The sequence below is a fragment of the Sebastes umbrosus genome, chromosome 5 (assembly GCF_015220745.1).
Source record: "Sebastes umbrosus isolate fSebUmb1 chromosome 5, fSebUmb1.pri, whole genome shotgun sequence".
Classification (NCBI taxonomy): domain Eukaryota; kingdom Metazoa; phylum Chordata; class Actinopteri; order Perciformes; family Sebastidae; genus Sebastes; species Sebastes umbrosus.
Genome location: NC_051273.1, coordinates 1,233,647 through 1,260,525, shown reverse-complemented (window position 1 = coordinate 1,260,525; position 26,879 = coordinate 1,233,647). Strand labels below are relative to the sequence as shown.

Here is a 26,879-nt window from a genome sequence, read left to right as displayed (position 1 = left end):
ATCCAGTAATATCTGTCTGAACATCCAGGGGAACATTGCTAATAGCTACTTTGGCATAGTTTTAATGGTGCCAATGTTCCAATAACATGTACAGGGCTCAAGTTGTAGCCCACTGCTAACTAAACTCAAGAACAATCAGCTGTTCAAATGATGACCAGATAATCTGCAGGAAGCTCCTTATGCTCCCTTCATATATCTGAATTGACTGTTGGTTACGGTTAAGTCACGTCTCTATTTGTTATTTAAACTTTTCATAATTGAATTCCTCTTTTTTTCTTTAGTATGGTTCCCAAGATTCAACGCATCTAGTGGACAAAGTGAAGCTCAACTGGCAGTACGAGGAAGCCAAGAAGAAGTAAGTGTGTTTAGTTGTTTATCAGTCGTAGTACTATGACACACCGGCATGCAGTTCTGACTCACAGCAGTCAGCCCCCTCTCGCTCCTCGGGGCGCTGCGCGTCGCCGTCCAGTGGGAGGGCGTGTTATGAATAGTATTTGTACCCGGTGGCCGTGGCTGCTGAGCGATGTCTGGACAGCGGAATGAGCTGGGTGGTCACATTCTTCGCTGGCCACGCTGCTGCTGACTGTGTGCTGCCTTTGTGTGTGCAGCCAGAGAGAGCTCGGCCCACCGCCTGCCTGCTTCGCTGTACACCCCGCTGCTCCGCAAGGTGGTTTAATATACACACTGTTTGGTTAAATATATCCCGGCTCACCCTGCAGCACAGGATAAATTATACACTGGCAAAATCAACAGTTAGTTTTTGCTTATGAATTCAGCACAGGTATGTCATGAGGTGGTGTGTTCTCTAATGACTGATTGACTGATGACCGGTCCTGGTTGGACGGTATGGAGTCATAGGAGTGCCATAAAAAAATAATAAATCTGTTAAATAATTAGAAAATATATGTGGAAATATAAAGAGGAATAAATAAAAGAATAAAGAAGTAAATAAAAAATGTGGCAATGCAAAGACAAATAACAATATATAAATTAATAATTATAAACATTTTCCTTTATTTTCACATGTATTTGTTCATTTATTTCTATATATTTATTTTTATCTTAAAGCATTAAAATAACTATTTTTTATACTCCATTTTATTTGTATTTTATTTTACTTATTTTGTATTTTTATTATTGTTTATTTTTATATAATATAATTTATTTATTTTTACCTCTTTTACTTTAATTTATTTTCCCCATTGCTTTTGCAATTCCTTGAAGGGCCAAGCTGTCAATCAACTGACTTTGGGCGGGCCTTTCTGCTCAGGCTGAGGAGTTAATTCCTGCACACACATATACTCTATTTTAAATAAAAAATAGAATAATTTATATCCAAAAGAAAATAACCGAATATACATTTTTAAAATGATATATTTATGTATTTTTTGCATTTAAATTACCTATTTATTACTGTATTTTTTTATTATTATTTTTTTTATATCATGTCATTTATTTTAAAAAATGACAAAAGTTTTATTTTTAAAAATATATATTTTTGTATTTTTGCATTTAAACTATTCTATATTTTCTATATTTTTATTATTATTATTTATTTCTATCCCTTTACTTTAACTTATTCTTTTTCTTATTGCTATTTATTGAACTACACTTGCAGAGTAGTCAGTTCCTGCACACATGTACTCTATTTTAAATTTTTAAAAATAGAGTAATTTATATGCAAAAAAAAAAGAAATTATAGTTTTAAAAATATATACAGATATAAATGAACAATTACATTATTATTTCATATTTAAATATATTTCTCTTCATATTTCCACATTAATTTTCTTTTTTGTACGGCACCTCTATGACTCCATAGGACAGTGCATGTTGCAGCTGTAAGGGGCAGTGATGATAGCTGCAGCAGCAGCCAGAGTCATCGTGTTATTACACCGACGGTCCGTGCACACTTTTTACTTTACAAGATTCATGTTGCTGTGTGGTGACCGAGCAACAGCGATGCCAACCATGACATCAGGGAGAAAGGGAGAGAGAGGGAGAGGGAGAGGGAGAGGAGAGACCTGTGGAAACTTGCATGCTCTGTCACTGAGTCACTCTGTCTGAAATCCAGCTCACATAAACACAGTTATTTCATCAGAGCTCAGAGCTGAGGTCTCAGGACGCTTAACTGTGTGTGAATAAACGTGTTGGTGATGCACACCTGTAGCACCGCTGGCTGATGCAGCGCTGAGGCTCAGGTAGAAATTACAACGCTGAATACTGTCATTATAGTCGCAGCATCAAGTGTCTGCTTGGCTCTTACATGGAGCTGATTCTGCCATATTACTATAAACACAGAGTACACAGAGGCTCCACTTAACCAGGCAGGTAACATTAACTCAGTAAACTCTCATACTAATATTAATAAGTAGCCATCTGTACGTAAAAAAAAAAAATACACAGTCAAAATAAAAACCTATTAGATTGATTTTCAAGTCAAACTCATGTTTTTATAATAAACAACTTTATTTGTAAAGCACCTTTCATACAGGAGTTGCAGCCCAAAGTGCTTAACAGCATTAAAAATAGACATAAAGTAATGAAATAATATAAAATAGTAATGCAGAAAGTAAGAAAAAAAATAAAGGTTATAGTAGCATCAAAGAAAAAAAAATAATACACTTAATTTATGTATCACCTTTCATACAGGGATAGCTTTAACACAATGAAACAAGAAAATAAATAAGAACAGGCAAATTTAAATAAGTGCAAATACTGTGTGATAAAACCAATCAGATCAATGTCAGAAAAAAGAGGCAGGTAGAACATTAAAACAAAGTACATGCTGCGTCTACTTGGTTGGAAAAGGAAAATAATAAATAAAAAAAACTTAAACTAAAAATACAAACAAACAAACTTAAAAAATGAAACTTTTTTTGAAAAACTTAAAAAAATAAACTTAAAAAAATGTTCAAAAAAATAAATAAATAAATTACAATACAAATAAAATAAAATTTCCCCTTTTCCCCTTATAGCCCTCTCCCTCAGTTCAGTTCAATATGTGGTCTTTAATAATAATAAACTTTATTATAGAGCACCATTCCTACAGGGGATGTAGTTCAAAGTTTTTTACAATATTGCAAAGAAAAAGAGAATAAATAAAAACAGGCAAATTAAAAACAAGTGCAAAAACTGCGCGATAAAACCAAACAATCAGATCAATAACACATAAAAAGAGACAGCAAATGGCAAGAACCAGTCTGCTAAGAACAATACAATATGTAAAAGATAAGAATAAAACAAAGGAAGAATAAATACATATTCACATTGTAACGAGGGGAATGATTTTATTTTTATTTTTTTCCTTTTTTGCTGATGGCATATGAACTCTCTGTGAGTGCCAGGCACATTTGGCTCCAGCAGAGCTTCTGTAAACAGATGTTTGTAGACGCAGCGTGTACTCGCCTGCCTCTGACTGTATCCAGAGGTTGACCCGGTGCCAGGTGTAAAGAGAAAATTCAAAATATGTGCAGCACTACATTGTTCTTGTCTCTCCGTCCTCTCAGGGTGCAGAGCATACAGCACCAGCTAGCACAGCTGGACAGCGAGAGCTGGTCGGGACGGGCCGAGGCGGACCGCGACCGCGACTTCATGCAGCTGCTGCGAGAGAAGGAGGCGCTCCTGCAGGAGCTCATCCTGGTCAGCAAGCAGCAGCATTCTGGAGACACGCTGCAGCAGCTGGAGGAGGAGCGCTCCCGGCTGGAGGAGGAGGTGCAGAGGGCCCACAGCTCCCAGAGCCAGGGAGCCAATCAGAGGTGAGTACGCTGACGGTCTGCACTCAGGCGCAGGTACCCGGTACATGTTTTACTGTTCAGACCTTTGTAGAGTTAATGTTTTTGATAGGTGCGTGAGTTGAATATAGAAGTTTTTGACAGCTGTTTATGTATTGACAGTTGACAGTGTGTTATAAAGAGTAGTATGTCATCCATGCTATAGACAGTTACTATATAAAGGATGGAATTGGGACATTGCACATGTATGGGAAGAGGAAATAACTCTTTTTTTTGGTAAACATATTTAATGATTTTATACATTTTATGCTACATGTTATGTAGAACTTTCCTTTATTAAAACATATGGCATTATATAAAATACAAAATAATAAGAAGAAGAAGAAGAAGAAGAAGAACTGTCCCTGATTAGATCATGTGGCATTATAAAAAATACACAAAAATAGATAAATACATTTTTTTTTAAAAATTGACATAAATAGATAAAAAGTAAATGAATAACTAAAAGAGGATTAAAGGCTAATCTTAGCAGTCAACAATTAGACATGAAAATAGAAACATGAAAATGAAATACAATAAAAATACTTTATATTCTTTTATCTAATTCTTTATAGAAAATACATCTAATGTGGACAATAACTCTCTTTTATAGTATAAAGATCCAAGCTGGACAGATGTATACATGATTGTTTTTACAGATATTGTTCTGCAGTGTAACCCTTCAGTCAAGACCCAGAAGGTGACTAAGTGCTCATTTATCTTGTTTAACGTTTGCATCACTGTGTACTTTGTGACAGGATCCTGCAGCAGGAGAAGAGGAACGCTCTGCTGAGACAGCTGGAGGAGGCGACACGCGTCACCACCTACCTTCACACCCAGCTCAAGAGGTCTCACACTCGTTCCTCAAGTTGTCCTTCAGCGCATCTCTGCGTCTTTTCTCACGTGTCTCTCTCGTCTTCTTTCCCTCCAGCCTGTCGGCCAGCTCTCTGACGGTGTCGTCCAGCAGCAGCCGCGGCTCTCTTGCCTCCAGCCGGGGCTCCCTGGCGTCCAGCCGAGGCTCCCTGAGCTCCATCAGCTTCAGTGACATCTACGGCCTCCCCCAGTACGAGCGTCACGACGGGGCCGGCGAGCTGCTCGACCCCTACCCGCGCTACCTGCTGCCGCCAGAGACCGCGTCCAGAGACTGCACCGTGTTCACCTCCGACCCCCTGAACCAGAGCAAAACCAAACGCTCCCACGACACCCCGCAGTCCTTGGCCTCGCTCTCCTCCCGCTCCTCGCTCTCCTCCCTGTCGCCGCCCAGCTCCCCCATGGACACACCCTACTACTCTGCCCCCCAGGACTGCCCTCTCACCCAGATGACGGAGGAGTACATGGAGCAGGCGAGCCGCGGCCTGCTGGAGGGGCTGCGGGCCCAGTCGCAACCCCTGCCACACAGCGAGGACGCGGTCAGCCCCGCCGGCGTGCATCAGCTGGATAACAAGAGTCACAGAGACAGCGGAGCTCAGGCGGCTTTCACCTCCACAGGCAAGTGGAAGAGATCTGATCCTCGTCTCAAAGAGTGAAGACGACCTAGCGACTAACCGGATGTGTTTTCCTCTTTAGGCGTCACTCTGAGGGGAAACAGCGCCAACAGGAGCGGCCGGCGGGCCAGGAGAGTCTCTGCAGGCGTGTCGGAGGATGCTCTGGCCACAGACAGCGGCGTGTTCGAAGCCTGGGGTCGAAGGTGAGAGGAGATCCATCCTAACAGAACATAAACACCCGGCTCTCTGGAGCAACTCCGCCCCCTAGTGACAGAGGAGGAAACCTGCAGCACTCAGCTCTGACAGCTGTGGTATTTGTATCCTCTTGTCCAAGTGGGCTTCAGGGCCGTCACATAGTGTTGACGCAAAGAAACAAAGAAATTAGGGCTTTCAATTGATTCAATATTTAATCTCAATTTATTGCATGATTGTCCATAGTTAATTACGATTAATCGCACATTTTGTATCTGTTCTAAATGTACCTTAAAGGGAGATTTCACAAGTATTTAATCCACTTATCAAAATTGGAGTGGACAAAAATGCTGCTTTTATGCAAATGTATGTATATATTTATTATTGTAAATCAATGAACAACACAAAACAATGACAGATATTGTCCAGAAACCCTCACAGGTTCTGCATTTAGCATAAAACAAACTGGCAAACTGCAGCCCAACAGGCAACAACAGCTGTCAGTGTGTCAGTGTGCTGACTTGACTATGACTTGCCCCAAACTGCATGTGATTATCATAAAGTGGGCATGTCTGTAAAGGGGAGACTCGTGGGTACCCATAGAACCCATTCACTGATCTGGAGGTTAGAGGTCAAGGGACCCCTTTGAAAATGGCCATGACAGTTTTTTCCTCGACAAAATTAAGCGTAAGTTTGGAGCGTTATTTAACCTCCTTCTCCACAAGCTATTATACATTTATTTTTATTAATTTTTTAATTCGTTTATTTATTTTTGCATTTTTATTATTTATTTATTTATTTTTGCATTTATCTTTTATTTTTAAATTTATTTTGTATTTATTATATATTTATTTTTAAATACATGTATTTATTTATATATTTATTTATTTTTCTGTATTCTTTTCTTTACACATTTCTTTTTTACATTTCTTAATTTCTTCATGAATTTGGAAAGGAAAGTAAAAACATTAAAATATCCTAAATAATAATAATGATAAAAAAAAACATGAATAAAACCATACAACCAAAACAATAAATAAAATGGACTCTCAGGCTCTGTTAACAAAAAGTGCACTTTTTGGTACAGGGGTATAGAGAGTCATAACATTCCTTAACAGGCAGTATACTGCCAATCAAACAGATCTTTCATCCCTGACCTTCTTTTCTCAGTAAAGTCAGGGTGAAAGAGGACTTATTGGGATAGGAACAGTATACTTTATTATATATATAATGCTGTTTGGGTCACTGGACCGTCTTCACTTTGTGTCCAACGAGAGAGAATAACCGTTTGTTTACTGTCGCTCCTCCAACAGGCCAGAGGAGTCCGACGAGATGTCCTACATGAAAGACGTGACGTCCGTGAGCGAGCCCACCCAGATCCAGCTGGGACTGCTGTGAGTAACCTGGTAGTGTGTAGTAGACTGGACGTGGTTATTCCCTGTTAGTGTCTAACTCCACCTGCTGTTCTTTCCTCTTGACAGGTGGGAGTCCAGTTCTCAATCTCTCCGGCTGCATCTGCTACAGCTCAAGAACTTGAACAGGTCCATCGTGAGAGACGGCTATAAAGTGTGAGTTCTTCCAGCTCTGATTATTAAAACAACAATTAGTTGGACAACTTCTTGTCGAGAGTTAGATGAGAAGATCGATACCTGAAAAGTGAAGCCACAGATGAAGTCTTAAACCTGCGTTCTCTCTACCGGCCAGTAGGGGGCGACTCCTCTGGTTGTATAGAAGTCTAATAGAAAATGAGTCTACTTCTCTCTTGATTTATTTCCTCAGTAAACATTGTAAACATGAGTTTATGGTCTCAATCGCTAGTTTCAAGTCTTCTTCAATACAGCATGATGTTCATTTAGTAAATTATGGTCCATTCTAGATTACCCCGCCATTAGAAATAAGAAACGATAACAGATTTTATGTGAACACTGAGATACATGGTGTTCATATAGTATACATATTTTCATTTCTTCTTTTGTGTTTTTAATTGTTGTTTCAATTACTGTTTGTAGCGGTCTGTTTATTGTTAAATTCTATGCCTGTAATAGACTCTATTATGTGTTTTTATTTCTTAAAATCCTAACCAGGGATAAGCCAATTCCTATATACACAATACACAAGTCCTATATACACACTCACTTCATCAGCTGCATTTATTTAAAAGTAACAATGCCTACATATATTGTCACAGATAGAAACAGATAAAAACATAATTAAAAAAAAAATAATAGAAAAAAATTAATACAAATAAAAAGAAAATATACCGTCACACAGGGCTAATGAGATCTGTAGACAGACACAAGGATATAACAGACACATTTAGGGTAGACAAAATAATTTACTTTAATTGTGATGTGGCGTTTAATGAAAGGAAATGAGTTTAACTCTGTACTCAGACGAGGAATCAGGAACAGACAGTGATGGACTTTAAACCAGGCTTATTTTTATAGTAGGGCAGCTACATGCACAGTATGTTAACGAACTGATGCTCGATGTGAACTTGTCTGATTCGATGGTGAGCAGGAGCATTGCTGTTATCAATAAGTAGAAACCTCATATTGTGAACATTTCTCCGTTCGTTGTCCAGGTATGTGAAGGTGCACTTGATTCCACTGGACGCCAGCAGGGCCTGTGCGTTTTACTGTTGTACGGCGTTGGAGCCGCAGTCCCAGATGAGTTTCAACGAAGGCTTCCGCATTCCTGTCCCTGCAAACGCCCTGGCGGTGTGCGCTCTGCAGCTGTCCGTCTGCTCGCTGGGACCTCAGGCTCAGGAGGAGCTACTGGTGGGTCTGGACGGCTGAGCCGAGACTGTAGTCACTACAACACAACACTGATCTGCTGATGACACCTAAATTAAAATAATGACATGTCCTGTGTGTCCCTGCAGGGTACAGCCCAGGTGAGCCTGGCTGATTGTGAGGGAAGTGCAGAGATGGTTTACCACTGGCTGCGAGTGCAGACGCTGAGCGGGACGCCGGAGACGCCCAAGCCTGAACAGAAGAGCCTCAGCCAGCGCAGACTCCACGACAGCCAGGAGGACGAGCAACGGCCCAGAGCCACGGTAAGCACACATCAGTTCAGTAAATAACAGCAGTGTCGTGTAACAGCGTGACAGCGTAGAAAGTGATCTCAGGTATCGGCTTCAGGGAGATGGAGCGAAGCATTGCAGGGGGTGACCAAATTATTTTACAGGGTAATTAAAATCAGATTTAGGTTATTAAAATGAAAATGAAAAGTAAACAAATGTACAGTTTTAAGGAAACGTGTCGAAAAATTTCATGAAAAACGTCATAGTATAGTATGTCGTAAAATTTTATGGAAAAAGTCATAGTATAATATGTCGAAAAATTTCATGAAAAAAAGTCATAGTATTGTATGTTGAAAAAAGATTTTAAAAAGTCATAGTATGTCAAAAGAAGTAAAAAAAAAAAGTCAGCATATATTATGTCGAAAAAAATAAAAAAATCATAGTATGTTGACATTTTTGATGAAAAAAAAGTCATAGTATAATTTCTCGAAGAATTTTATGGAAAAAAAAACTGACCTTTTTCACAAAATTTTTCGACATACTATACTATGACTTTTTCATAAAAATATTCGAGAGAGTTCCGAGATATTATGGACCTGAGTTAGAGGAAGAGTCATCAATACCAAATAAAAATTGGCAATCCTGAGGTGTTACCAGAAAATAATGACATATTCACTGCATTGAATTTATTAAACTGTAAATCCTGCTGTACCTTTTAAGAGAAATTCCTCTTCATACTGTTGTAAAGTAGCTCTCAGCCTCTAGTCTGCAGGTGTGCAGCTCGTTCTAGTGAGTAACTGACAGGAATGTGTCTCACAACCCAAACAAACATGCTGTCAGAGGAGGAATGTTGACATTGTGAAGACGGTGTTTGATAGTTTGCTCTGTGACATTACAGGACACCGTGTGCACGCTGCTGTCACGCAACACCACCACCACCACCACCCATCTGGAGGAACGGGAGGCAGAGCTGGAGCTGCAGAGGTTGGAGAAGAAGGATGAGCCGGGGGAGGCGGCATCTGAGAGGTGGCAACATTTTCTGCTTGTCGTTCACTTCTTTTTGCCGCCAGCATTTTTGTTAAAGTTGACAACAAGGGTGTGTTTTGCAGGAGTTGGCAGGCAGAGTCCGTGGACAGCGGCTGCAGCAACAGCATAGCGTTCACAGCTCCCTTCTCAGAGGGCCTGTGTGCAGAGGGCATCTGCATCACCACTGGAGGGCGCTGTGACCAGACAACCGGCAAACTGTCTACAGTGAAGGTAAAGTCTGCGTCACTGCTCGTTTGTATCCTCTGACACCAGAAGAGTCTGTGGCATGGATGCATTTAAGTCGCTTGTTGTTGCAGGTGGAAAAGGCCACCATGACAGAAGGCCTGTTCCCGGAGCCGGTGCGAGTCCGGCCCAAAGAGAGAGGGGGTCGCTGGGGTCACGCATCACCATTTATGCGCGGCAGCACCATCGTTCGCTCCCAGACCTTCTCTCCTGGCGCTCGTAGTCAGTACGTCTGCAGGGTGAGTTTATGCAACTGTATGAAAAGGAACATTATGGTCTGTGTGGACAGTAGGTATAAGTCATAGTGTGTCGAAAAAAGTAATAAATAAAAGTCATAGTTTAGTATGTCGAAAAAAGTTAAAAAAAAGAAGTAATAATATAGTATGTCCAAAAGTAATAAGAAAAAATCATATAGTATGTGGAAAAAAGTATAAAAAAAAGTCATAGTATAGTATGTTGAAAAAACATTTAAAAAAGTATATTTTGTCCAAAAAAGTCATTGTATATTATGTCGAAAAAAGTAAACTGTCGAAAAAAGTAAAAAAAAAAAAAGTCAGTATAGTATGTCAAAAAAAGTTTTTAAAAAAGTCATGGTATAGCAAGTCGAAGAATGTCAAAAAAAATCATAGTATGTCGAAAAAATTTTAAAAGTATAAAATGTCGAAAAAAGTAAAAAAAAAAAAGTAATAGTATGTCGAAAAAAATAAACTGTCAAAAAAAATCATTGTATAGTATGTCGAAAAAAGTTAAAAAACTCAAAAAAAAGAAAGTTAAAGTAAAGTATGTCGAAAAAGTAAAAGAAAAAAAAAAAAACCATACTATAGTATGCCAAAAAAGAAAAAAGTCATAGTATGTCAAAAAACTTTAAAAGTATATTATGTCGAAAAAAATAAAATAAAAATAAATCGTAGTATAGTTTGTCAAAATTGTAAAAAAAAAAAAAAAAAAAAGTCGTAGTTCAGGATGTTGAGTAAACAAATTGTTGACTGACATTTGATATTGATGTTGATATTTCTGTTTTGGTAGCTCTGTCTGAGTTTCTGATTTTCCCTTTCAGTTATATCGCAGCGACAGTGACAGCTCAACTCTACCAAAGAAATCGCCCTTTGTCAGGAACACATTGGAAAGAAGGACGTTGCGATATAAGCAGGTACAGTCTGATTATTTTATCCTCAAGCTTGCCCATATCAGAGTGTTTAGTATCTGAGCTGTTTGTGTGTGTGTGTGTGTGAGAGCAGCAGTCGTACCGGTCCTCCCTGGCCGAGCAGCCGACACGTACCTCCCTGGACCTGGAGCTGGATCTCCAGGCCTGCAGGACGCGTCAGAGGCAGCTGATGGAGGAGCTGACCGCCCTGAGGGAGCTGAAGCTGAGACTGGAGGACCCGCAAGCCAGGGACACCACGGAGCTGCCCCACTGGGCCCTGAGGGACGAGCGCTTCCGCTGCCTGCTCAGAGAGGCTCAGAGACAGGTGAGACTGGAGGCTGACGTGGCTACCTGAGACCCAGCCTCGGCCACGCAGAGATTCACTCTGTTTTGTTGTGCTTCAGGCGAGCCAAAGCAAGCAGGAGCAGCGTCAGGAGGAGGCGGCAGAGAGGAGGCTGAGGAAAGCTTCCAAGGAGGTTCTGCAGATGAGGGGGCAGAGCCAGAAGGAGCCCCTGCCTGTGCAGACATTCAGGTAAAAATGCTGTTTTTCTCAATGGAGTCTGGTGGCTTTGAAGAGAGCGTAGATAACAGCTTCAGTTCCCCGTCAGAAAGGGCTGTCTGATAGCGAGGTAAAGAGGTGAAAACATTCTAAATATAGATTATTTTAGGTGTCTAAAATGTGTTTAGCTGATGCCTCCGTCCACAGCAGAACATTACTTTACTCCCGTGCTGGTTCTCCCGTCTGTTTCTACTAACTCCATCTACTGTAGTAATACACTGACTATGGAGAAGTACCTCATACAACCACACTGCAAACTAGAGGGGCATCTTAGTGAAGCACTTGGACTGACTAGACGCGTATCCAGCCCATTTAGAGAGGCATTAGTGTCAAATATAGGGCTACTTGGACTGAATAAAAAGCACTTAGGTCAATATATATATTATACATGTCTTAAGAAATGTCATTAGGCATAGTTAGGTATGTTTAGTATGTCAGAAATGTCACAAAAGTCAGAGTATAGCATGAATTTAAAAAGTCATAGTATAGTACGTCATAAAGAAGTCATAGTAAAGTACGTCATAAAACAAATGGAATCAGGAGATATGTGAATCGTCACAGCCCTGAAAGTTAACAAGAATGTACCAACAATGTTAAATATACTGTATGTTTATTACAATCTTGTGACCGTCTGTCAAAGCTGTTTTGTCCCCTGAAAGGAACCCGTCTACACAACAGTTAACCTCAGACAGACTTCAGACGCTGCTCTGGGTCAACAGGATCCTGCTCGTTGATCCTCTGACTGAATCTATCAAACGTTTTAATGAGAAAGTTTTGTATGAATAGTTTAGATGCAAAATGTTGGCAGGAGAGTATTTCACATTTCAGTGTTGTTTATTCATCACGCCCCCACATGCTGTGTAGAAGCGCTGTTTTTATTCTACTATGAGTGACATTAATGTTTGTTTGGTTTGTCTGCAGAGAGAAGATGGCTTTTTTCACCAGACCAAGGTTCAACATACCTCCTTTACCAGCGGACGACGTATGAGAGCTCGCCTCTTGTGTTCTGTGACTAAACATGAAGTATTTGTCAAATTTTCTGAGCTCATGAAGTACAAAGTTGTTTCTACGGAGGACGCGGGCGGCACGGCGCGACACGACACGCAGATGGTGTTGAAGATTAGAAGGTTTTTCAGACGTGATTCTTACAAACAAACAAACACGGACACGCTAGAAACACGTCATCATCATCGACGGCGGCGCGGCTGATCATTTCCTTTTTTGGGGGAAAAGACGCCTCTCGTGAGGAAACTCTTTACTCCTGTATGAGTTACTTCTGTTGTTTGTGCTTATTACAAAAAGGCTGGAAGACGGGAACAAAAGTCGGTTTGGACAAATTCACTGTACTGTAACTTATTTTATAGTACTTTTCCTTGAAGGAAATTTAAAAAACAAAAAACGCTTCCTGCTTTTTTAAGTGTAGCTTTGAACAAATAGCACTTCAATGTTTTTACATACAGTTAAATTGTCTGTTACCTAATTCTTAAGAGTTATTTACATTAAAAATGTCACTTTGTAATCCACTTTTATTACAGATGTCATTGTCCCTTTTTGTTGTTATGTTATTAAAATTAATATTATTTCATGTACTTTTCAATATATGGATGAATATATGAAACACTGTATTCAGATTTTTTTTATGATGTCTGTATGAACATCTGCAGTGTTACCTCTTGTGAAGATAAAAAAAAAACATTAAAGCACGTCTCCGCTTTTTAAATTAGTTTCAGGTGAACGGGGTTTATGTTAATCAATCAGAGTCTGCACACACAAGCATTTTCTTTAAAATGTGTCAACGCCATACACGTGATTTTTCTCTCTAACCACACATGGGTGGCGACGATGACCCAGTTCAGTCTAAACTTGCCGATTCTTGAGAAGCTGCACCGCACGCAGCCGGCGGGCCGCTGTGTCAGCTACTTATCTCCATACGACATCCTGTTTGAAGCCACCAGAAGGAGAGAGGAAGAGCTCGACCTCGCTAACTGTCGAACACAAACCCCGTTGTGTTGGCAGATGTGTAATTAATAACAAAGCATACCTAAACCTCTGCGTTCTCTTGACAGAAAAATGCCCACGAAGCCCTGCAGGCAGAACCAGTCCAAGTCGCTGCTTGTCTGTGGTTAACCGTCATGACATCATGAGGTTACAGACGGTTGAAATCCCTGGATGCCGTCTCACCATCCGGCCGGATGATCAGAATTTACTGCCATCTTTACCGAAAGGTTGTGTCAGGTCATGTTTAGCTATAAAGTTTTAAGGTGAGACGCTGCAGGCAAAAACATTTATGAACAGATTTGGGGCTTTTTAGCTTCATCTTCATTCAGACTGGTGGAAAGGAAACATCCAAAATACACATTAAGGTCTTTATTTAACTACTAGATTTCTCCTAAATCCACCAAAAGTTAGCATTAGATAATGCCTCATTTGCATATTTAAACTTGTAATTAGGGCTGCCAAAGCTTTAGACTTAAAGGGACTGTTTGTAACTTCTTACGCGTATAAATCATTGTTGGTCGGTGTCTCATGGTCTCTCGTGTGTCTCCGCTGTTCAGACTCAGACTCCAACACAAACTGCAGTGAAGCACCAAAACCTCTTGGTTGTATCTAGTGAAGCTGTTAAACAGTGTTGGTCGCGGTCGGAGGACGCGGGGGAGACCGTAGCTTTGGTCTCCAGGACCGGAGTCTCTGCTGTACTCTGCTCCTCTGCCTGCCTTCACTCACACACCGCGCTCCTTCTTTCTCTCTCTCTCTCCACCTCTCACGTGCATGCTGCTCACTCCACACTGCAGAAGAGTTAGTTTAGCTCTGAGAATATCTAGTGAATGTTCAGTGGACGTTTGTGCAGAAATAACTGCTGCAGCTCCTCCAGACCAACAGAGGTTTCCCGTGTCTTGTGAAGTGACGGGGCTCCGCAGCGAGAAACGTTATCGTCTCCGACCAAAACTCCGGCGTCTCCCCCGATTCTTACAAACAGTCCCTTTAATCTGTTGATTATTTTTCTATTTTATTATGTACTCTTTAACATGTTTATTATCCTGTATTTTGACTTTTAGCTACCATACATTGTTGTTGTTTTTATCGTTAGCGTAGTTTTGTTTGCAAGTTATTGTTTTACATCTCGACACCGTCGTAAATCCACAACGGTGTTTAGAGGTAAAATAAATAAAATAAAATAAAAGTTTGCTTCACAATCACTGATTTTATTGCATAAAGGCAGACGTACCATGCCGTTTTAATTATTATAAAATATTCAACATTAGATTTAAAATTAATCCTGTTTTTGATTGTTTTAGACCCCCCTTTTTTAAACAAAAAAAACAATAAATATAATAATGTATGATTCTCATGTTTCTCTGGTGGTGAACTAGTGGCATTCAGGAAGTCAGCACCTTGTTCAGCAATAAAAACAACTTCTAATGAGTAAAAACACATGATTAAAAAACATACTTTAATAATTTTGTCCATAATTTAATATATAAATGTATAATTCTGATGCTGCTAAATCTGACGGTTGCACAAGACAAAAATAATATTTAACACAAACTGTAAAAAATAAATCTAACGCCTCGTTTCCACATCGCTCTGCGACGTACAGTATACGAGTCAACCAGAAGTTCATTCATTAAGATGGGAACCTCCGTGATCTCCGATGTGTTTGCGAAACTCCTTCCGATTTTTTCGGTTCGTATTTGGCCAAAAGCCAAGATGGCAACAGATAGAAACAAAAATGGCGACGAACAGAAACCAAGATGGCAACAGATAGAAACCAAGATGGCGACGAACAGAAACCAAGATGGCGACGAACAGAAACCAAGATGGCAACAGATAGAAACCAAGATGGCGACGAACAGAAAGCAAGATGGCGACGAACAGAAACCAAGATGGCGACAGACAGAAACCAAAATGGCAACGAACAGAAACCAAGATGGCGACAGATAGAAACCAAGATGGCGACGAACAGAAACCAAGATGGCAACAGATAGAAACCAAGATGGCGACGAACAGAAAGCAAGATGGCGACGAACAGAAACCAAGATGGCGACGGAAAAAAAACAAAATGGCGACGAACAGAAACCAAGATGGCGACAGATAGAAACCAAGATGGCGACGAACAGAAACCAAGATGGCGACGAACAGAAACCAAGATGGCGACGGACAGAAACCAAGATGGCGACGAACAGAAACCAAGATGGCGACGGACAAAAAACAAAATGGCGACGAACAAAAACCAAGATGGCGACGAACAGAAACCAAGATGGCGACAGACAGAAACCAAGATGGCGACGAACAGAAACCAAGATGGCGACGGACAAAAACCAAAATGGCGACGGACAAAAACCAAGATGGTGACGGACAAAAGTCAAGATGGCGACGGACAAAAGTCAAGATGGCAACGGACAGAAAAACAATTGGAGACGACTAAGATGACGAGCTCGAGGCTTCAGAACCGTAGTCCGGGTGACGTCACGGTGACGACTTCTACTGCTTTTATACAGTCTGTGCGAAAAGTAGACAAAGTTAACCTCTCTCCCGTATCCGCGGTGACGTTTCTATCCATCCGTAAAGAGAAGCACTTCCTCGCGCCAGGAGGCGTAATAATCCGTATACTAGACAGAATTACAGACGCAAAACAGAACTGTGTGGAAACGAGGCGTAAATCTGCCTCCACTTTAAACAACATCTGCCATAAACACAAAACAAATGAAAGTAAATTATGATCCTCTTTATGCATCATCCGTCACTTTGACTCTTCACAACACCACCTCCAGGCGGGCGGCTGTTTGCTCTAGATAGACGCTGTAATAAGAAAGATAATCTGGCCGAGGCGGCGTGTTGACTTCTCATAAATGGAAGCTCAAACATATGTCACTAAACTATTCATCACATCTGTCGGCTGTTTAATCATCAAACACGTGTTCAAATTCTATGAATCAAGACTTTTTAAATTAAAGAAGTAAACATTGTACCTGTCCGGCTGTAAAAGCACCAGTAAACATCAGAGATTAAAACTGAGAGCCTCCAGGTCACATCAACACTTAAAACTGACGTGGCATTTAAAAGGCTCTAATCATTCAACATACAGTATAATCCAGGAGAAACGTCCACACGGCACCCTAAATCACCACCACATCGTGCACATCCCCGTTCACCTCCACAACCGCCAGCAGTCCTCCGCAAACGTTTAATCCAAAGAGTCCAGTCCTGCGTCCTCGGGTCCGACGTCTCTATATGGGGATGGAAACGATGGTCGGGAGCGCTCCGATAGGAGGCGGGTTGTACTTCTCCACCCTCATCAGCCGCCGCAGGATGTCGTCGCGATGGAGCGGCCATTCGTAGACGTGCGTGTTCTGGAGCCAGTTTGGGACGTGACACTGTGATCATGAAGAGAAGAGGAAGACTCATCAGACGCATTAACATAACTGATGAATCCATCGGTACCAACCATGTCAGACCAGCTGGTCCTGAAGGAGGTTAAATAACGCTCCAAACTTACACACATTTTTTGGAGAGGATAAACTGTCATATCCATTTTCAAAGGGGTCCCTTGACCTCTGACCTCCAGATCAGTGAATGTAAATGGGTTCTATGGGTACCCACGAGTCTCCCCTTTACAGACATGCCCACTTTATGATAATCACATGCAGTTTGGGGCAAGTCATAGTCAAGTCAGCACACTGACACACTGACAGCTGTTGTTGCCTGTTGGGCTGCAGTTTGTCATGTTATGATTGGAGCATATTTTTCTGACTTTTTTAACTTTTTTTCGGAAAGTTGACGGACATTTGTTGGATATTTTTGTCATACTTTTTTTGGAGATATTTCGGACATTTTCTTTTTTTCATACATTTGTCGGACTTTTTTCTGGACATTTTTGAGAATTTCTTTTTAACTTTTTATTCGGACAGTTGTCGGACATTTGTTGGACATTTTCTTCACTTTATTTTCAGACATTTGTCGGACAATTTTTTTACTTTTTTCCGACATTTGTTAGACATTTTTTTTACTCTTTTTTCCGAAAGTTGTCGGACATTTTTGGGATATTTTTTTTACTTTTTTCGGACATTTGTCGGACATTTTTTTTTTCAGACAGTTGTTTGACATTTTTTTAATTTTTATTTTCGGACAGTTGTCGGACATTTGTTGGATATTTTTTTTTTTTGTTTTCATACATTTGTCAGACATATTTCTTTCTTCTTTTTTCTGATATTTTTCAGACATTTTGTTTTTACTTTTTAAATCTTTTGTTAGGTTGATATTATTCAGACATTTGTCAGGCATTTTTTTTAACTTTTTTTCGGGCATGCTAAATCTTTATGCTAAATGCAGTACCTGTGAGGGTTTCTGGACAATATCTGTCATTGATTTGTGTTGTTAATTGATTTACAATAATAAATATATACATACATTTTCATAAAGCAGCATATTAGTCCACTCCCATGTTGATAAGAGGATTAAATACTTGACAAATCTCCCTTTAAGGTACATTTTGAACAGATAAAAAAATGTGTGATTAATCGTGATTAAATATTTTAATCGACTGACAGCCCCAGTGCTTATATATTTAGTTTGTTTTTGTCTCAGATGTAGCTACGTATACATACTAAATACATGGTTGAACTGTGTAGGAGTGGACGTAATGTTTAATCTTTGCACTACTTTATTGTCGGAGTAATTGCGTGATAGCGCCGTCTCCTGAAAGGTCGAGTCTGTTCAGTTTCTGTCGTTTAACGTCACAAGAGTTGAGCGGGGAGAGAAGGCGTTGGTAGTTTTGTTTCGTTTTACGCGTAACGTGACGACGTCGTCACGAGCGAAAGACAGAAGCCTAAAGAATGAATGTGTTTTTATTCTAGATGGATTTAAACAGGATCAAACAGGCATCAAGGATCCGTTTTTAAAGCTCTGTCACTTCATGTTTACACTAAAAGAAATGACAGGAATGTTATTTATCTTCTCTGCTAACATACAGAAGGCCCTGAGCCGTCATAATGACTGTTTAGTACAGCTTTAATCACCATTAAATCCTTTAATCTATTGACAGCCCTAGTCTAAACACAGACAGTGTTTTGTTGCGTGTTGATGTGACATCATACGTACGTACGGCGTGTGTTAACTGGAACAGGGCGTTGCATAATCACACAGAGGGAGTAAATGAAGCATTAAAACTCACCTTTTTAGCCCCGGGGAACACGATGGGAATGAACCTGAAATTCTTGCTTCCGTTCTGGATGAACTCATTCTGCAGCTGAAAGAGACACAGAAAAATACATTTTAAAAATAAATGATAAAAAGCAGCAGATTTCAGAGTGAATGTTTCCGTCTTCAGGAGTTCGTTGTGAACCTGTTTGTGTATGTAGACGGTGTTGAAGGTCCTCTCGTCGTTCACCAGGCCGACCGGCGAGGCCGTCACCGTCTCGTAGTACTTGGGACTGATGATGATGATGATCAGGTACTCTTTCTGGGTGACCAAACAACATAAATAAGAGCCGTTTTCATTCTTGTGCTGTTATTAAACTCCTCGATAAAACATGTTTGCTCCTGCAGAAAGAAAAGATGGTTCAACGACTTCCCCAGTTGGCTAGATTATTATATAAAAAGTAGGCTGTTAATCGATTAAAATAGTTAATCATGATTAATCGCACTTTTTCTATCTGTTCAAAATGTACCTACTTTATGCAAATGTATGACTATATTTATTATTGGAAATCAATTAACAACACAAAATAATGACAGATATTGTCCAGAAACCCTCACAGGTACTGCATTTAGCATTAGGATTTACCATGTTTGAGAAATGTTGAGAAATTTCTGAAAAATGTCTGAAAAATGTCTGAAATATGTCCGAATAAAGTACGACGAATATCCAACAAATGTCAGACAAATCTCCGACAACTGTCCGAATAAATGTAAAAAAAATGTTTGAAAAATGTCTGACAGATAACTGAAAAATGGCCGAAAAAAGTCTGAAAAAAAGTCTGAAAAAAAGTTTAATAAAATGTCTGAAAAATGTTGGAACATTTCTGAAAAAAGTCTGAAAAATATAAAAAAAAAAAAAAAGTCTGGAAAATGTCTGACAAATGTATGAAAAAAAGTAAAAAAAAAATGTCTGAAAAATGTCCGAATAAAGTACGACAAATCTTCGACAACTGTCCAAAAAAAAGTCAAAAAAATGTTCAAAAAATGTCTGACAGATGTCTGAAAAATGTCCGAAAAAAGTCTGAAAAATGTCCGCTAGTAACACATGGTTGGTACTGATGGATTCATCAGGTTTTATAGTTTCATATTATACCAGTATCTTCACTATATCCTTAAAACTGAGCCGCTACAACCTAAAAATCACAAGTTGTGTTAATGCGTTAAATAAACTAGTGGCGTTGGAAAGGTCTGGTTGTTTTTACCTCACTGAGGTATCGCTCCATGAAGTCTATCTTGCTTATACTCCTGAACTGCTGCTCAAATATATCGATCTGAAACAAACAAAGACATCAGTCAGTCAGTTTAACAAACATTAAACCGTCTCTGATCAACCGTTAAATTAAGAATAAACCGCGTACGTACGTGCGTATCAAAGCCGTTGTGTCGCAGCAGAGCGACAAACTTGATGATCTCGTTGACGTGCTTGTCGTTGTCCGCTTCGTACGTCACAAACACCCTCCCTGTATTCAACAGAAAAGAGTAAATGAATAAATAATAAAAGGAGGATATATAGTATATATATATATATATATATATATATACACACACACACACACACGTATATATACACACAGCAGCACAGTAAATAATGTGATTATCAACACTCACTCTGCTCCAGAGAGAGCGGCGTGCTGTGAGGAGGATGCTTCTCTTTAGCCGGAGCATTGTGGCCGCTGCACGGAGTTAAAGATCATTTAGTTAGAAACGTGATGAAACCGGAGGTATTATCGTAAACTAAAGGGAAAATAAGCAGTGAAATATATTTTTAGTGAACTGAAACTGAATAAAAACAATATCTTTTAAGAAAAAACTAAACTGAAACAATATGTCCTGGTTAAAAAACTAATACAAATAAAATATTTTTTTTAGAGAAAAAAATTCACTCAAAAGCGTGGAGCTACTAAACCTGAGAGGACGCACCCTATTTCTGCTGATAAAGCGACACTGAGAACAACAAAGCTGTGTTGAAATCAGCAGGAGGAGAGTTAGTAACGTTAGCTGTTAGCAGCCGTTAGCAGCTCTGTCCTGACTGGATAAATAACGGAGCTACTAACGTTAACGGAGGTGCCATTGAGTTATTATTATGAGGCGTTCAAGCTCTGTTCAGTAAAAATGACTATTGAGCGAAGGTTAATTTTAATGATGTGTTCAAATGTAATCTCGTAATATGAAGTTTTTGGTGAGAAACTTGAATAAATCCAGTTGTTTGAAGGAGAGGTTTTTACATAAAATAGATATTAGAGAGAATTATGACCTGTTAAACGTCATAACACTAGCTCTAACCAGCTTATAATACATCATTAAAACTACCAATGACAAGATTTATATTAAATAGCAAATATTTAAATAATCATAATCATTTGAATTTTGTGTTTTTATGCAAATAACCACCATAGATGACAATAACAAATTACAGTACAGTACAGTACCCTGCCACCCTTGAAAAATAGGGCTTTCCCAGAAGCTACGGTGTAATTCAAACACTTTAATTTACCGTGTATAGAATGTTTTTTATGTAAAATATATTGAACATTGAATGACATCAGATCTAAAAAGTTATTCCTTCACTTAGCGCAGAAATTTCAGTTAGTTTATGAGACATATCTGACCCTAACAAAAACAAACTAAAACTATATAAATAAAAACTAAAAAATATAAAAACTAAACCTTTATGAAAAACTGAAACTAAACCAAAACTAACACATTTTTTTAATTAAAATAAAATAGAAACTAATTGAAAATTCAAAACTAATATAACCTTGGATGCAACGTGTCTCAAATATGTGTACTGTGATATAGAATAGAATATATAATAAGAACTCACATTGGTGTGTATCCGGCTCCAGGAAGTCTGCAGGCGCCGGGATCTAAAGTGACGACAGAATAAAGAAAACATCCTTTACTGTTTATGAATAGATGAATAGAACATTAATTTACTGTCGTGTCGTTGTTTTGTGTCGGTGTTGATGAACAGCAGACTTACAGTACGGGTCGTAGGCCGGGTGGTACGGTGGCCACGGCGGTTTGTTGGCCACAGGCCCCCTGTTGAAGGCGTCTGCAGGGCGCTGGGCGCAGCAGGCCGCTCCCTGTGGCGAGCACGTGTACGGAGACAATGTATGGTGGCACAAGCTGCCCGACGGCGGGTTGGAGCACAGCGAGAGCGGCTGCTCTAAGCTGCTGATGCTGGGGCTGTGGCGGCCGGGCAGGGACACAAACTTGTACCCCGACAGGCAGCTCTCCCCGGAGCAGCTGGAGTAATCTTTCTGGCTCAGTGACGACGGCAGGCTGTTGGGATACCCTGACCAGCTGCTGGCGAAGCTCGGGTGGAGCCAGGCGCCGTCGGCCTGACTGGGGAACGGCGTGGGCTGGCTGTAGCCGGCAGGTAGGCTGCGGGGGGGCTGGTAGGAGCAGTAGCTGGAGCCAGGAGGAGGCAGGGCGTGGTTGTGTTTGTGTTCCTGCTCGCTGACCGGCCTCGGCCTGCTGAACAGGGAGTCATCGGCGAAGGCGGCGTGCTCTGGAGGAGGGCGGTGGAGGTGGACGTCGGGGTCGGGGGTGGCGTCTGGCTTGTGGACGACGTTGGCTTCTTGCTCCTGAGTGCTCATGGTCTCATCGTCCTCTTCAGGCGTGTTGTGGTGGCTGCTGAGGTACCTGCTCAGCTGGCTGACGTGACTGAAACTGATTCATCAACATCGTTAGAGGAGATTAAAACTGGTCCGCCAACATCTGGTGGAACAGCTGTTTCACTCTTAATGCACTATAGCAGCTGAATCATTAATCAAGATTTTAATGACTTAGTATCTTAAAATAACGACTTAGTATCGCAAAATGACGACTAAGTATCGTAAAATAATGACTTAGTATCGTAAAATTACGACTTAGTATCTCAAAATAATGACTTAGTAACGCAAAATAACGACTTAGTATCGTAAGATAACGACTTAGTAATGCAAAATAATGACTTAGTAACGCAAAATAACGACTTAGTATCGTAAGATAACGACTTAGTAACGCAAAATAATGACTTAATAACGCAAAATAACGACTTAGTATCGTAAGATAACGACTTAGTATCGTAAAATAATGACTTAGTATCGTAAAATAATGACTTAGTAACGCAAAATAACGACTTAGTATCGTAAGATAACGACTTAGTAACGCAAAATAATGACTTAGTATCGTAAAATAATGACTTAGTAACGCAAAATAATGACTTAGTATCATAAGATAATGACTTAGTATCGTAAAATAACGACTTAGTATCTCAAAATAACGATTTAGTGACGCAAAATAACGACTTAGTATCTCTTAGTAAAAAAATTACTATATAATATCGCAAATCATATTGTAATAGCAATATCAGTCAAATTAATCGCAATTAGATATTTTTTTCCAAAATCATTCAGCCCTATTTTGTAGCGTGTAAAAGTCACCATTTCTTATCAGAGTGAGATATCTGCTGTGGCTGCTGGTTAAAACAACATCCGTATGAACACATTTGAATACAAACAACAGCAAAGAGGCAGCATGTACATTATATAACGTCTAACAGCGTGTCTGTTGTCACCTATTGGGTGCTGAAGCCGAGTAGATCGAGGTTGGCAGCATCATTGGGCCTCCTCCTCCTGACATCCATGTGTGTCTGGTTTACGCTGCATCTGAAACTCTGGAGACATTTTAAACAACAATTAACAAAACTGACGACACTAATTATCTGATTGAAAGTACAGCTGCTTCCTTTCTGAACATTAACACACACACAGCTGTTAAGTAAAGCAATTTCTACAACAGCCCACGCTTCTGCTGGTGTTTTTGATTTGCATGAGAGCTCATTTAGTTTACGTCTCTCCCACACAGGGGACTTTTCTCTGAAAGTTTGTTGGTTGATTCTCAGGAGACGAATCAACTCACATGTGGGAATACGGAAATGATGCCGCTCACGGACAGCAACAACACTACGATGGAAAATTAAACCACAAAGCTTCCTCCTGATTTCTTACTAATGACACGTTTGATAAACAATGATTCACAGCTTTATGCCCACTGTACTTTTTAAGGCATCATTTATAACAATTACACATTAAAAACGACTCAAAACATTTCACACAAACAGTCATCAAAGCTATGGAAGCCCATTTCTGCCCATAAAAGACTTAGTATCTTGAAACAATGACTTAGTATCTCAAAACAACGACTTAGTATAGCAAAACAACGACTTAGTATCTCAAAACAACGACTTAGTATAGCAAAACAACGACTTAGTATCTCAAAACAACGACTTAGTATAGCAAAACAACGACTTAGCATCTCAAAACAACGACTTAGTATAGCAAAACAATGACTTAGTATCTCAAAACAACGACTTAGTATAGCAAAACAACGACTTAGTATCTCAAAACAACGACTTAGTATAGCAAAACAACGACTTAGTATCTCAAAACAACGACTTAGTATAGCAAAACAACAACTTAGTATCTCAAAACAATGACTTAGTATCGCAAAACAACGACTTAGTATCTTGAAACAATGACTTAGTATGGCAAAACAAAACTTAGTATCTCAAAACAATGACTTAGTATCTCAAAACAATGACTAAGTATCTCAAAACAACGACTTAGTATCTCAAAACAATGACTTAATATCTCAAAACAACGACTTAGTATCTCAAAACAATGACTTAGTATCTCAAAACAACGACTTAGTATCTCAAAACAATGACTTAATATCTCAAAACAACGACTTAGTATCTCAAAACAACGACTTAGTATCTCAAAACAACGACTTAGTATCTCGAAACAATGACTTAGTATCTCGAAACAATAACTTAGTATCGCAAAACAATGACTTAGTATCTCAAAACACGACTTAATATCTCAAAACAATGACTTAGTATCTCAAAACAACAACTTAGTATCTCAAAACAATAACTTGTTATCTCAAAACAATAACTAAGTATCGCAAAATAATGACTTAGTATCTCAAAACAACGACTTAGTTTCGCAAATCAACGACTGAGTATCTCAAAACAACGACTTAGTTTCGCAAATCAACGACTGAGTATCTCAAAACAACGACTTAGTTTTGCAAAACAACAACTTAGTATAGCAAAACAATGACCTAGTATAGCAAAACAATGACTTAGTATCTCAAAACGACTTAGTTACGCAAAATAATGAATTACTATCGCAAAATAATGACTTATTATCTCAAAACAACGACTTAGTATCTCAAAACAACAACTTAGTATAGCTACATAACAACTTAATATCTCAAAATAATGACTTAGTATCACAAAAATATTAGTATCGCAAAATAGTATTGCAAAAATATTGAGTTAGTATCTCAGAACAATGACTCAGTATCTCAAAAATAGTGACAGTATCACAAAACAACGACTTAATATCTCAAAATAATGACATAGAAACTAAAAACAATGACTTAGTATCTCAAAATATTAGTATTGCAAAATATTATTGCAAGAATAATGACTTATTACCTCAAAATAATGACTTAGCATCTTAAAAATAATGACTAAAAAATTCAAGTGTCACCATTTCGATAAGGTCTCTCATTATAATGACTTAGAGGATCTTTTTTTCATCACATTGACCTCACTTGTCTGTTTTCAGTTGGAAATAAAAAATAAAAAAAAGGTGAATGATCTAACAAAAGCCAGTTTACACATTAAAAGTTATTTTCCAGACCATCACATCTCCACACATTTACAACTCAGCACAACACAAAGCTGCTTAATATGAATGTAGGTCTATAAAACCTCAGATTCTGATAGTTCCTGTAAATGTAAATACACAGGATTGTTAACATCCTCTCTGTGGTCGCACACACACTCTGCCTACTGTTTCCACCGACTGACCCAGATATACAGTATCCGTTCACCTTTTACTGCTGACTGCACTTTAACTCACAGGTGAATAAAAACACCTCCAGATTTTATCTAAATATACAAAACAGCATCAGAGTCAACTTTAACATTATAATGAATCTTCTTAGAATAAAGTGTTTATTCCCACAGCTACCTGAGAGCGGTGTATTGTTACCAGAAGTACTCATATACCTGACAGATATGCAGCAGAGTACATAAACAGGTTGTGTAACATGAAGTAAAGTAATTAGTTCACCTGAACTCACCGTCGCTGCTGTTGAAGTTAAAGTCTCCTCCAGGTGAGCTCAGCCTCACCTGTGCACACCTTCACCTCCAAACAGGTTAAAAAAAAAACAATTTGGGTTCAATATGAATGTTTATATTTGTCCTTTAACGTCGACTCCACGAGGCAGATGAGAGATATTGACGCACCGGAGCCCTTCTGTCTACTTTACTGCTGAGAAGCACCGCCCCGCCGGGAGACTCCACCTTTAACCGAGCAGCCCACACTGACACACTGACAGCTGCTGTTGGGCTGCAGGCTGCAGGCTGCAGGCTACAGGCTGCAGGATGTTTTCATGCTGAATGCAATAACCTGGGAGGGTTTCTGGACAATATCTGTCATATGATTGGAGCACATTTTTCGGATATTTTTCTGACTTTATTTCTGACATTTGTTGGATATTTGTCGTACTTTTTTCGGATATATTTTATTATTATATTTTGACTTTTTTTTTTTTTTTACTTTTTTCATACATTTGTCAGACCTTTTTTTCTGATATTTTTGTATGTATATTTGCATTATTCATTCATTTACTTTTGTATTTATTTTTGTATTATTTATTTACTTATTTTTGCATGTATATTTGCATTTTTTTTTATTTTTGCATGTATATTTAAATTTTTTTTTGCATTATAAATTCATTTAATTTTGCATTTATTTTTATTTACTTATTTTTGCATGTATATTTGAAATTATTTTTGCATTATTCATTCATTTATTTTTGTATTTTTGCATTTATGTTTTATTTATGAGTTTATGTATTTTTTATGCACGATTTTCACTTTCTGGACAGTATCTGTCATTGCTTTGTGTTGTTAAATTATTTACAATAATACATATTTACATACATTTGCATAAAGCAGCATATTTGTCCACTCCCATGTTGATAAGAGTATTAAATACTTGACTAATTTCCCTTTAAGGTACATTTTGAACAGATAAAAAATGTGATTGACAGCCCTAATATTAAAGTGGCAGTAGTTAGTATATTTTTGGCATCATTGGGCAAAAATCCCATAATAACCTTTCAGCAAATTGTAATTCAAGTGTTCTGAGAGATGACTAGACTTCTG

The 26,879-nt window shown here is 39.0% G+C and overlaps 2 protein-coding genes across 3 annotated transcripts in view; one reads left to right on the top strand and one right to left on the bottom strand.

The window, feature by feature from the left end:
* Positions 1 to 13,141, top strand: part of wwc3 (WWC family member 3) — a 43,880-nt gene extending 30,739 nt beyond the window's left edge. Inside the window, exons 8-23 of the mRNA XM_037771052.1 lie at positions 282 to 355; positions 3,510 to 3,758; positions 4,532 to 4,621; positions 4,705 to 5,261; positions 5,340 to 5,460; positions 6,763 to 6,843; positions 6,931 to 7,017; positions 8,034 to 8,229; positions 8,334 to 8,507; positions 9,373 to 9,500; positions 9,584 to 9,731; positions 9,818 to 9,982; positions 10,801 to 10,893; positions 10,982 to 11,212; positions 11,292 to 11,419; positions 12,368 to 13,141. Of these exons, the coding sequence (XP_037626980.1) occupies positions 282 to 355; positions 3,510 to 3,758; positions 4,532 to 4,621; positions 4,705 to 5,261; positions 5,340 to 5,460; positions 6,763 to 6,843; positions 6,931 to 7,017; positions 8,034 to 8,229; positions 8,334 to 8,507; positions 9,373 to 9,500; positions 9,584 to 9,731; positions 9,818 to 9,982; positions 10,801 to 10,893; positions 10,982 to 11,212; positions 11,292 to 11,419; positions 12,368 to 12,434 (2,589 nt within the window). The 3' untranslated portion in view covers positions 12,435 to 13,141. The remainder of the gene's footprint in view (positions 1 to 281; positions 356 to 3,509; positions 3,759 to 4,531; positions 4,622 to 4,704; positions 5,262 to 5,339; positions 5,461 to 6,762; positions 6,844 to 6,930; positions 7,018 to 8,033; positions 8,230 to 8,333; positions 8,508 to 9,372; positions 9,501 to 9,583; positions 9,732 to 9,817; positions 9,983 to 10,800; positions 10,894 to 10,981; positions 11,213 to 11,291; positions 11,420 to 12,367) is intronic.
* A 2,572-nt stretch (positions 13,142 to 15,713) lies between these two features.
* On the bottom strand, positions 15,714 to 26,051 carry traf3ip2l (TRAF3 interacting protein 2-like). 2 transcript variants are annotated; one of them, XM_037771072.1, is made up of 10 exons: positions 25,780 to 26,051; positions 23,208 to 23,306; positions 21,627 to 22,318; positions 21,468 to 21,510; positions 20,252 to 20,316; positions 20,006 to 20,103; positions 19,846 to 19,914; positions 18,789 to 18,905; positions 18,618 to 18,692; positions 15,714 to 16,821 (listed from the first exon to the last, which is right to left on the bottom strand). In XM_037771072.1, exons 2-10 carry the CDS (start codon positions 23,270 to 23,272, stop codon positions 16,675 to 16,677), a joined length of 1,371 nt encoding a protein of 456 aa, XP_037627000.1. In that variant the 5' UTR covers positions 23,273 to 23,306; positions 25,780 to 26,051; the 3' UTR covers positions 15,714 to 16,674. The 2 variants fall into 2 exon arrangements, with proteins under 2 accessions (XP_037627000.1, XP_037626999.1); XM_037771071.1 differs by having other exon boundaries at positions 25,790 to 26,050.
* Positions 26,052 to 26,879: the final 828 nt, after the last annotated feature.